Source organism: Macrotis lagotis, chromosome X (assembly GCF_037893015.1).
Source record: "Macrotis lagotis isolate mMagLag1 chromosome X, bilby.v1.9.chrom.fasta, whole genome shotgun sequence".
Taxonomy (NCBI): Eukaryota; Metazoa; Chordata; class Mammalia; order Peramelemorphia; family Peramelidae; genus Macrotis; species Macrotis lagotis.
Genome location: NC_133666.1, coordinates 52,995,299 through 53,007,925, shown reverse-complemented (window position 1 = coordinate 53,007,925; position 12,627 = coordinate 52,995,299). Strand labels below are relative to the sequence as shown.

Below are 12,627 nucleotides of genomic sequence, written 5' to 3'. Positions count from 1 at the left end.
TCTTCTTAACCACTTACCATATTTCAGTGCAGGTGATTACTGCTTTAATGGTCATTTTCTGGAAACTACTTTCTCTTCCTCTTTGCTTACCATTTTGCAGCTTCTTACATGTATGGCTTTTCCCAGTTAATGGGAACAGCCAAAATTGATACATTTTGGAAAATTGCCTCTTTTACCATTTTACATTTTTCAATGTATGTGATATTCCAGTGAGCTTATGTCCAGAGAAATTAGAAAACTACAAATATTTATATTTAAGAAAAATGTGAATTGGTATCTTTTATTTATTTCATATTTGGTTCAACTAAATTTTTTTTCATTTTTATTTAGGATTTGCTATCCCATATGCTTCATGTAGACCCACATCAACGGTATACTGCTGAACAAGTGTTAAAGCACTCATGGATAGCCTGTAGGGACCAGCTACCCCATTATCAGCTCAACAGGCAAGATGCACCACATCTAGTAAAGGTAAGGTAATTATTTTTTAAAAATTTAAAAATTATTTAAAAATTTAATTATTTAAAACTATTTTAAATGATTTTAAAAGGAAGTCATCATACTGCCCACAATAAGGTAATTATCTTAAATTTGTTATTTTAACAGCTACAAAACCACCTCAAGGAATTAATCACAGGCTATTATTTTAAAACAGTAAATCTTGAACTTGCTAACATTCTTTAATTTTTTTTCCCATTTGATGAAAGCAAAACTTCCTCTCTTCCCCTGCTTCATTCCAGATATCTTGAAAGATAATACTTTTATTTTCTTTTAAATATATCATTTGTGGGGCAGCTAAGTGGCACAGTGGATGGAACACTGGCCCTGAAGTCAGGAGGACCTGAGTTCAATCTGGCCTCAGACACTTAATAATTACCTAGTTGTGTGACCCTGGGCAAGTCACTTAACCTCATTGCCTTGCAAAAGTAAAAAAAAATGTGATAATGGACAGGTAGTGGACAGAGGACACAAAAATTGGTAATACTAACTATTTTTAGTTTGTTGTTTTTAAATATCATTCCTTGCTTTGACTTTGTTTTTGTGTCTTATGATGCCTTTTGAGGGCTACTGTTTAGTATAGGTATCAGTGGAGAAGGAACAAAAGATAATTACCAAATGAGCAATGAGCACTTACTTGTTCATAGTAGAATCTAGTTTAGAGTCCCATGTAAGTATTATGATTTAAATTCCCAACCAAATGAGACTTATTGATTTAAATATAACAATCAAAACAGATCTTCTGAACCAAATTAACCCCCAAACAAATATATGTGTCTCTAATGATTTTAGTGTATTGCAGTATATAGTTCAGTGCTGTAAAAATAGTTACAGTATCAAAGGGTTTCATAATGTGAAGAAATCACATTCAAGTAGAGGGTATGAAGAAATGTTTTGTGGAGTGAGTGGTAGTTGAGTTCAAATAATAGTAGGATTTTGATATGTTGGCATCCCTAAAATACTGCCTGGTGCAAGAACAGACCCTATCTGGTAGCTCAATTGTACATTATTCAGTTTCTGATCAGAATGAGTCAGAAGGAGGGGACCTCCAAATAAGAATTGTACAGAGAAGTGATCATGATGGGTTCTAACTCTGTGCTACACAAGGAACAAGTTTGGAAGCAAATAGTAGCTATATTTTTTTGATTCTAACTTCAAAGTAGATACTCTATTCTAGCCTCCAGCCTAGATGGAAGTATGCAGTAGATTAATCAGGGAAGAAGTCCCACACCAAGGGAGTAGCCTGTAGTTCAGTCATTCTGAACCTGCAGAGCTTCCCAATGGGCTAATAGTGATTGAATCAAGCAACAGTCTACTTAAACTCCCAACCACAATAAGCTGACAGACCCAAACCTGGATTAGGAACTTGCAGAGCTCAGACCAAGATGGTTGCAAGCAGACTTCTTCCCTATCATCTCATATGGGAGACACTGAAATCTTTCAGGCCCCCAACCTGAGTTTTGAAAGTAGCAGAAGGACATAAAAAAACCAGCCCAGGCCAGACATCCCCCCTCAGATTTGCAGAGTCCAAAACTAACGAAGTCCAAAGTCAAAAAGTATGAAACAATGAGCAGACAAAACAAAAAGAATTCCAACATAATAATAGCTGAAATCTCATTGTAATAAGCTGTTATGGCAACAGAGATTAAGACACAAACCCAAAAGAAGACAGTGACTCAAAAGCATCTATATGCAAAACCTCAAAAATACAGCTTGGACACAAAAGCTAATAAGATTTCTTGGAAGAATTAAAATAAGCTTTTTTAAATTAGAAAATGATTTTAAAAATAAAGAAGAATGGTAGAAGAAAAAATTGGAAAATGGGCTATGTAAGAAAGTTATGAAAAAAGAATTAAAAGTTTGAAACAAAAGGTACAAAATCTTACCCCAACAATATAATTCTGAAAATTAGAGTGGACCATACAAGAGTTTCATGAGACATTTAGAAACATTTTTTAAAAGCCAAAAAGCCAAAAAAAAAAACTGAAAAAAACTAATATCTCAGAACAAAACATCTAGAAAATAGGTGGAGGAGAGATATTATAAGAATTATTGAGTTACCTAAAAGCCTCACCTAAAAGCCATGATCAAAAAAAGAGCATAGACATGAAAGTCGTGACTTTCAAAAGAGCAAAGCCATTGTATTTCAAGAAATCATAATAAAATTTACCCAGAGGGCAAAATAGGTACAAAAAGATAGCTCCTGAAAGAAACTCCAAAATCAAGACTTACAAGATTTTATAGCCAAAATCTAGAGCTTACAGATCAAAGAAAAGGATACAGAAAAGAGTCAGAAGGAAAGAATTCAAGGACTTGAGGGGCCACAGGTGGGATCCCTATGGATTTGGAGATCCCCTTCTCAATCTGACTAGGAACCTTTTAATAGGCTCCTGAGAGCCAGACTCAGTTACTGAATGCTTGTGCAAACTTGGGTAAATGCTGTAATTTCTCTGTCCCTCAGTTATCTCATCTCTGCAGTTAAGGACTCTTGTTCATATTGTCTCTAAGGTCATAGAATCTTAGAATCTCAGAATTTGATAGGATCCAAAAGGCCACTTCAACTCTTCCTGTACCCTTCCCCTTCCCCAATGAATGAATCTTTTCTACAAAATTCCTAGGAATTGATCAGACTTTATTTGACTATCTTCAGTGACAGAGAACTTAATACTTTCTTGAGTGTCACATTACAATTTTAGATGACTCTATGATTTGGAATTGCTTCTATTTTATTTATTAAGCATTTATTAAGTGCCAGGGATCCAAAGAGAGGTGAGACATTTCCTGCCTGTGAAGAGCTCACAGTCTAATGAGGAGATATCATACAAACAGCCATCTAGAAACCAGATGTTCCAGGATACATGGAAGCTAATTGATAGAGGAAAAACCAGCCAGGGAAGCTGGAAAGACTTCTTATAGAAGATAAGATTTTAGCTGGGATTTGAAGCCAGGAAGAAGAGATGAAGAGGGAGAGAGTTCCAGCCAGTGACTTCGCTCAGTCCGGAAACAGAGTTCCTTGGGTCAGGAGTAGCTAGATCACAGAGTACATGAGGGACATGAGGTATAAGAAGATTGGAAAAGCAGGAGGGGCTAGATTATAAAGGGCTTTGGATGATAAATAGAAGAGTTTGTGTTTGATCTGGAAGTGATAGGGAGCCATTGGGGATCATTGAATAGACACAAACTGGTAGTTCAGGAAGATGAGTTTGGCAGCTGAGTGGAAGATGATGGACTGGAAGGAGGACAGACCTGAGGCAGGAAGATCAATTGGAAGACTGTTGCAATAGTATAGGTGTGAGGCCATGAGAACCCGCACAATGGGGATGGCAATGTCAGAGGAGAGAAGGGGGCATATACAAGAAATGTTACAAAGGTAGAATCAATAGGATAGTGGGGGGAGTAGAGGTGATGCAGTAAAGAGTCATAGGTGACTTTTAAGTTTCAAGTCTAGAGAAGAAAACAATAAGAAAATAAGGATATGAACCAACAGTATTTTTAATGAAGAGAAAAATTACATTTGGTCATATGGAAGATGTTCTAAATCATTATTGTTTAGAGATGCAAGTTAAAACAACTTTGAGATATCATCTTATACCTGTCAGATTGGCTAAAATGATAGAAAGAGAAAATGACAAATGGAGGGGATATGGAAAAATTGGGACACTGATACACTATTGTTGGAATTTTGAATTTATCCAACTATTTTGTAGAACAATCTGAAATCATGCTTAAAGAGTTAGAAAACTGTGTATGCTTTTTGACTCAGCAATATCACTATTAGACCTGTTTCCCAAAAAAGATAAAAAACAAAAAGAACTTCTAGGTTCTAAAATATTTATAACAGCTCTCTTTGTGGTGGTAAAAACTGGAAATTGGGAGAATGCCCATCATTTGGGGAATGGCTAAACAAGTTGTGGTACATTATAGTGATACAATAATATTGTGTTATAAGAAAACATGAGTTGCTTGATTTCAGAAAAAATGAAAAGACTTGCATAAAATAATGAAAAGTGAAATGAGCAGAACTAAGTGAACAGTAGCATTGTTCAAAGAATTCTGATTATTATAAATACTCAGTTTTTTATAATATTAATTTTTGAGTATTATAAATATTCAAGGATCTATTTAGGAAGATAATATCCACTTCCAGATACGGAACTGATTAGTAGAAGTATTCATGGTATGGTTTTCCATGTATTTATAAATCTGTGTCAAATAATGGCCTTCTTTGGTGTGAGGTGGAAAAGGAGGGAGGGAGAAATTTTTAAAATTAAATTAAAAAAAGAATTATTTCAACTTTGGACGCGTTGAGCTTGAAAGGCCAACAAGGACATCCAGACAGTGAAGTTCAGCAAGCAAAAGGAAATTCAAGACTTAGGAGAAAGGACAGTTCATAAGACAGTCTGAGGGATTATATATATGGAAATGGTCATTGAAGTCATGAGAATGGATGAGATTGCCTTTCGGGGCTAGAGTGATGAATGAATAGGGAATGTGAGCAAGAGCTCAGGTGGGAAGAAGAGTAACCTTGAGTAGGAAGGAAACATTACTTAGAGATAGTTTCAAAAGAAGTGGAATTGAGTAAAGACATAGAAAAATTTAGAGACAGAGAGAGGTCTGTATCTGGTGAGGTTATTTCTAGAATGAGAGGAGCATGAGTAGGCTCTTAAGAGAGTTGGGGATTGGTTTGGAATAATTACTATGGTGAAAATGATAGGAATAAAACAAATGTTTGATGTCTGAAGTTATTATGAATTTGTAATGGACCCAGCAAATTTTGTGAAATTTGTACAAGAACACTTGGGAGAACGAAAGGAGAAAGAGCAAAGTTTTGGATTGGCAAGGTGAAGATGACAGTAGATCAAGGAATAAAAGATGGGACTGTGAAGCAATGGGGAGCATATCATTAGTGAAGCCAGAATAGGGGTGATTAAGATAATAGGGCAATGTTGAGAGATTGGAAGGTTATGGGGGGCGATGGGAGAAGAAGTTCAGTAGAAGAGAGGGGAAATGATGCAATCAGAGAAGAAATTTTGGAGAACTCAAAATGTCAGATAAAGAAGTGATGAGACTGAAGGAACTTCTGTGTTGGCAGATGTCTGAAGTCAAATAGGGATGTTGGCCAAAAATTTGGGGAGTTGCTGTGAGAAGGGCAACCAATGCATGTGTCAGACTTACTGAGGATAATGGTAGGAGATGGAGGAAAAGGGCAGCTATTGTTCTGTTTTAAATTTCATAAAACATTTAATATGGAAGTTACTTCTTTCTCTCAGCAATCTTTCAGATTGTGATTTTTTTCTCTTATTTCAGGGAGCAATGGCTGCTACATACTCTGCACTGAATCACAAGACCTTTCAGCCAGTCTTAGAGCCTGTTGCTGCTTCAAGTTTAGCTCAACGGAGGAGCATGAAGAAGCTAACATCCACAGACTTGTAAGGTTGCCAAACTAGAGGAAGGGAAACATCAGAAGAAGAATGGCTCTCTCTTCTCTCTACCTAATCAGTGATCAAGTGATCAAAGGCGCATATATATACATATATATATATATATATATATATATATATATATATATATATATATGGTTTTCTGTACACTACTTGAAAATTCTGTATAAGTCCTTTTTTTAGAAAAAAATTTTTAAAAACCACCACAGGTCCTGAAAATTCATACAATGTTGTTTCACAGCAGTGTCTGTGTGTTTAAGTTAAACAATAGGGTATGTTGAGACCCTAAAAAATTCCTGCAAACTGACTTCCTAGAAGTCTGTTCCAGCTGTGGATATGTTATAAATGATTTCTCTGGTTTTGTACAAAATGGTTTGGAGGGGGTGACCATTTCCAGTGACCAGGTTGCACATAAAAAATATAATGCCAAGCAGTATCAGTATTTTTTTTTAACATTGAGCCCTGCTGAAAAACTTGTTTTGATTTATGTCATTTTAAACAAGTATAGAAACTTGTCACTTTTCATAATAGGTAGGCTCCATTTAACTGTCTTTAGCTGCTGAAGTGTAGACTTGGCAATTTGATGCCAACACAATCTGGATTAGAACTCCCAGCATACTTAGGGGCAAAGGCCTTGACCTAAGATCAGATAAAAATGGTACATGCAGTTTCCAGTCAATTCAGTGAGTGACTTTATCTAGATACATCAGACTTCTATAAACTTGAAATCTAATTGGGGTCTTTCTAGAAAAACCAGAGATACCCCCACACCCCTAGAGTCTGTCATCAGTAGTGGAATATATTAAATAAGCTTCAGCCTTTGAAAATATGAGTCTGGTTTTGGCACTGACTTAGTTACATGTCACTCTTTGAAACTTCACCAGTCGGATTTAATCATTACCTGCCCCCTTTACACATGAATTACACTGCTGTTTTTCTGACTGCTGTGTGCTTTGGATTGCAATATGCCACCGTAATCTCTCCTGAAGTGTATTGGTGATCTCATGGACATTTTAGTGTAGTACCTGTGTACTTAGCACATGTGACAGAATGTGCATCTCAGTAAACTTTAGCAAATATTATGGAATCATTGAAATTCATTAAGTTGAACAGCATTTTAAATAAGAAATACCATTCATGGTCAACATCTAAATTTGAGCACATTTTCAAATCAGACTTCATCAAAAAGCCAAACCGGTCGGAAGTCATTGAATCTATGATTCAGAACCACCGCTAAAGTAGGTATTGTTTTCTCTTTAGTCATGGACTCTAAATAATGACAAAATAACTAAATGGAACATTTTAAGTTGATGCCATAATTCCTATTACTACTGGCAGAAGGAACTCATGAATGTAAAGTGGAGGATATTCAGATTTTTACTTTGTGAATATCTGTGAACTACTTGTGTGTGTGCTAGGAGTACTGTTTGCTGTGTGTGTTAATTTTATTCAGTTTGAGAGCAGGAAATTGATTTCTGCGTGCAGAAATATGCCATTTAGGTTGAGAGACTCGGAGGTTTGGTATTTAATAAAAGAAAACATATTCTTTTCATTATATAAATGATATATACCCAGTGCCCCAAGATCTGTTTCTTGGGTATAATGTGTGAAAGTTTGTATCTCTTATTTTAAACTGTCTATTTGAAATACTTGAAAGACATTAAAGAGCATCTAATGCCACATGAAATACATCATTTAGAAATAGTTATACTGGTGTCTTCTGGTGGCTTTTCCTGTCCCACTTTAGCTCTTTCTTCTCTCATTTTGTTTTGTTACTGGAAGTTCTCGCATGTGACACTAGTCTGTTCATATCTTCCAACTTCTTACCTACTTGTCATCATCTTACTTGTCCTGTTAGGTCACTGTCCTATCAAAGTTGTTAACCCAAGTTCAAAATATAGTTTTGATGTTGACTTTTCAGAACTTTTAAAGATCTGTTTTCATATGTATTTCTCTAGTAATAAGATTTGGGGACGTAACATTGGGAAAGGAGATGGAAGTGATTCTAAAACTTGCCAATTTTCCATAGGCAATCTTTTGTTTAAAAAGTAAATGGGAAAAAATGTGATTTTTTTTTTAGAAATTTTATTTCATACCCAGGACCATATCAGGCAATCCTACTGTTTTCAAGATCCACAATCTGTATTAGATAAAATGATTCCCTGTCTGATGTGACTCTTCCAGTTGAAACTTTGTACAGGGCACAAAGATAACCTGATGGATGTGCCATTTTCTACTGGTTAGATTACCCAAAGTTTCCTTGTAAATTCTGCCATGCTAGTCTAAGAGTATGTAGTCTGAACTAAGATCTCACTTCAAATGGAACTCATTTTGTAGAAGGAAAATTGGATAGGAATATCATCATGTCACTTCTACAAATAGAAGTTGAAAGGTATTTGAGTGGCAAGGGTTGGACAGGACATGGCTTTTTTTGATTGAACTAATCTGTACTTTCTACAGAATTCACTGTGTTCCTCTTGTAATATCTTTGATTATTCCCATTCTGTAAGATTTTCCTTCCAGTTAAAAAAAGAGTTCTTGTCAGTTTTTAGTGGAGTGGGGGAAGGGAGTAGAATAGAATAAGCATTTAATGTCTCTTTCTCAAACTTGAGAAGACCAATTTTGCTCAAAAAAAAAATTATCTTTAAGTCCTAAAGCACATCTTACCATGAGAAAACTCAGGAAGACATTTACAAGTTAAATTGTATGTAAGTCTAGGGCTGGTGGGAGTCATTTTGTGAGGGGGGAGAAATGACAACTTCTGTCCTTCTGTGAGGATTAAATTTCAGCCTATTATTTTGTTAGACCCAGGGATGCTCATGCATCAAATTCCTTGACTTTCTTATGGTTGATCTCAAAACAGTGAAACATTTTCCACAGTAAAAATGTAGCTTTGATAGCAGCTTCCTTCTAGGGAGCTCAAAAAGCGCTTTCACATGTAATAGTATTCCCCGACCTGTTGTGTTTCACAAGTTCATTTGTTAAAGTAGTTGAAGATTCAAATGCATTTTCCATCAACACAGTTTTCTCTAGATGGTGGTTGGATCCCCAAGCTAGCTCTCAAAAGTCTCTTTCACCTATAATGTAGTTGAGCTATAGTACTAGTCTTGAGTTCAATATTCTGGGAGCAGAGGGGCCATGTGACAAAATGAGAAGGCAAAAGTAAAGAGTCCTCCTCTTCCCCTCCTCCTTTCCTCCACATTTTCTGGGCACAAGTAAAGACCTAGGCAAAACCTTTGGAAATTGACAAAGATGATCTTGGTCATCCATTCCCTGTTTATTCTTCTCTGGTACCTTTGAGGGCTTCTCTGCAGGTGATCTCATGTGGTCCAGTGTTTTCCCTAGGGATATGCCTCCCTCGGTTTATCTGACTCCCCAAAAGGGTTCCACGATGCAAAATTTTCTACCTCCCATTCCCTCAGTCAAAATTATCATTTTCTCAGCACAGCAACTATTGGGAGAAACATGTTCTTTTTTTGGGTTTTTTTTTTTTCAAGGAAAATGGGGTTAAGTAGCTTACCCAAGGCCACACAGCTAGGTAATTATGAAGTGTCTGAGGCCGGATTTGAACTCAGGTACTCCCGACTCCAAGGTCGGTGCTCTATCCACTGCGCCACCTAGCTGCCCCCAAAGGTGTTCTTGAACAAATTCACATCAATGTATGAGTGACTAACCCTCACAAAGGAATCTGCATTTTTAAATAATAAAGGCTCATTAGATAAGTGATCTCGCAAATAAAAATGAAAAAAAAAACTGATTGAGAAGAGGGAAGTATTTTTTTCAGTTTGAAGGATCCCCCTCAGGAGAGATCAACCTGCTCCCTGGGTGTGTGTCCCCCAGTCAGCCACCCCTAAGGTGCTTTTGCTTTTCTCAGCTTCATCCCTTCTTTCACTTCTGAACCTACAGATTATTTGAAAGCTTTTCTTGAAGAAATGTAAGTTGAAGATTGCTTGTGTTCTAATTCCTTATAACACTTCCTTCAAGATTGTCCTTATTTTACAAAGACACTTAAAAGGTTATGACACAGTAAATTGGCACTGGAGGCTTAAGTTTCCAAAAGTACTTTTTAAACTTTGGTCTTTGAAGTGTGGGCTCTCATCTTATTATTTTCTTGAGCGTAATGTTCTGTCCACTAAGCTAGCCTTTGAGACACACTGATCCTGTTACAATAGCACGTTTTCAGTTAAGTTGCAAGCAATACTAAACCTTGGGGGACCAACTACCATTTAAGAATGCATCCTAAATTTCAATTGATTTGTGCATTTGTGGAATAATGAATGCAATATATATATATATATATATATATATATGTATTCATACATATTCATACATATATATATATATAATATATATATATAATTAAATAGACCATTTAATTATATATTATACATATCCATATATGTGTGAATTTGTAGTGGTACTTGCCATCTCATGCAGGAGAATGTTAGCAGCCCACACTATACTTTTGAGGATGCCTTGTTCTGGTTTTTAGTGTTAATATATTTGATTAAAGTGCATTATGTCATTTAAAAACAAAGTGATGATGCTAAGCAACATCCTATGACTGATCACCTGAATTCCACCGGATTGCTAATTGTCATGGATATTAAAGAAGTAGTGTTTCCTGAATGGAAATGTTGACACTTCAGCTTAATATCCCAGGCTTCCCTAGAGTTGAAACAAAATGCAATTAAAGACAAAAGTCAAATCCTCTAAAAGTTAAGTTTATTTACATCATATATGCAAGATGTCACCTCCAAGTTTACTGGAGAGCAAGCAGTTTTTAGCTAAACACTTATAAATATTTATGTTATGCCCTATTTAGGATTATACACTAAGCTCACCAACCCCAGGAGACAGGCACACATACACCACACACACACACACACACACACACACACACAAACACACAGCTTACTTTGGTGGCATAGGGTTCTTTCCTTCTAGCTGGCTAATTACATGAACTAATTCACTATTGGAAGGCATTTATTAAATAGTTAATTGTGTGATGCCATATTAATAGGCATTGTACTAACTGCTTATACATATTAACATCTTAAAATCAAGTATTTGTCATATATGATGACCTTTTCGATGTAATTGCCTCTGTATTATTTACATTGTGTTGTGAATATTTGAATCTCTTTTCTCAAGTCTTCTTTCCAAAGTTATTGTGTTTTAAAAAAAAAGTTGAACAGAAGTGTAGGTTCTCTGTATTGTATGACATCTAATTGTTTGTAAACCTCAGGAATTCACCTAAGTTGGACAAATCTTTATTGAGCACCTAAAATTGATGAAAATGATCTCCACAGAAACCTGTTTTACGGATGTCACACACATTATCTTTACCCTTCAATTAAATGTTTTTGTGCTGACCTTTCCAGAACAAAAAACTGACTTTTCAACTCAGTCTCCCAGAGTGCCCAAAGTTTAAGGAGGTGTTCTTTGCCAGAGGAAGCATTGTGTTATTTGTGAGTTCAGTAGGCTCTCCTAAGCACATTACTTATGTGAGGATTTCTTAAGTTGCTTTGTTGACATTTCTCAAGCACCTTGGCATTTTTGCACTGATGCTCGGATTCGACTATGGATTGTACTAGCGTGTTCTTACTGCAATTCTCAATATGGAAAAGGGCATTAAGGGGAAGATGTATACAATTTAATGGACATGCTATGGTACTTAAAAAAAAACTGCTATGGAATAAAAGGTCCCCAGTGTTTAGATATTGTAGTTCTTATTTCCTTCTATACATATATGGTGGAGTTTATATCATATTTATTTTGCTTAATTTTTAAATGTTTTCTTTAAAGCACTGTCCATGTTGACATTCACGTTTGCATTGTACTACCTTCTTCTCCTTGTAAGGCTGACTCCAGTAGTGCATTCTACAGTTTGTGTTTTCTTGTGCAGTGCTGCTGATGAACAGCTCTCACGTTGAATCTACAACATGCCAAAGACAACATAGAAATTGTATTTATTTTTGTTCTTGTTGAAACTCTGTGATCTACAATTATGGAGATACCATGTTCAATAACTGGCATTCTCTGGGTACTAGAATAAAAAGGCTGCAACTTTATAATACCTTATAATTGACCACACTTGATCATTTATGGGTGTATGGGTATAAAGTCTGAAGACTGCTGTTTTTATTAACCTTGTACTACTGCTCATTGTATGGTTCATCTTCCTTTACCCTTTTTGTGTTCAGATTTTATGTTCAAAATCCTCTTGTGGAAGTGTTTCAGAAAACACCAATTTACTCTCATTTTTCAAAAGTTCTTTCTACTTCAAGAGCATTCCACTGATTTCTTTTATTTGCAAAATGAGAAGACTCAAATTACAAGAGCATATAAAAAGATTCTGGACTCAGGTTGGGGACATCAATGTGCCTTCATGTTGGAGGCCTGGTCTTTTCTGCAGTAAATATCAATTAAAATAATATTGAGTAATTGGTTCATATTTTGTAAAGCTTTGATTCAAGTATTCTTGAGGGCTCCATTAATAGTCATTGAAACATTTGCATTGCATCCACTAGCATTTTGGAGTTCTCTACTTTGTTGGCTCTGTGATCTCAGTGTGAGAACTCTCTAGAATGGGGCAGAGCACCCCATATTGGCCTTTGTATCTTGTACAATTCTTCATGTCCTCCCATAAATCCTCTATGAAGGATATGCCCAATACGCTGCAGGC

The 12,627-nt window shown here is 35.9% G+C and overlaps 1 protein-coding gene across 2 annotated transcripts in view; it reads left to right on the top strand.

Annotated features, from left to right (window-relative positions):
* Positions 1-10,266, top strand: part of RPS6KA6 (ribosomal protein S6 kinase A6) — a 105,942-nt gene extending 95,676 nt beyond the window's left edge. For both annotated transcript variants that reach the window (XM_074208385.1, XM_074208384.1), the window contains exons 21-22: positions 331-471; positions 5,806-10,266. In XM_074208385.1, coding sequence (XP_074064486.1) covers positions 331-471; positions 5,806-5,931 — 267 coding nt within the window. In that variant the 3' untranslated portion in view covers positions 5,932-10,266. The remainder of the gene's footprint in view (positions 1-330; positions 472-5,805) is intronic.
* Positions 10,267-12,627: the final 2,361 nt, after the last annotated feature.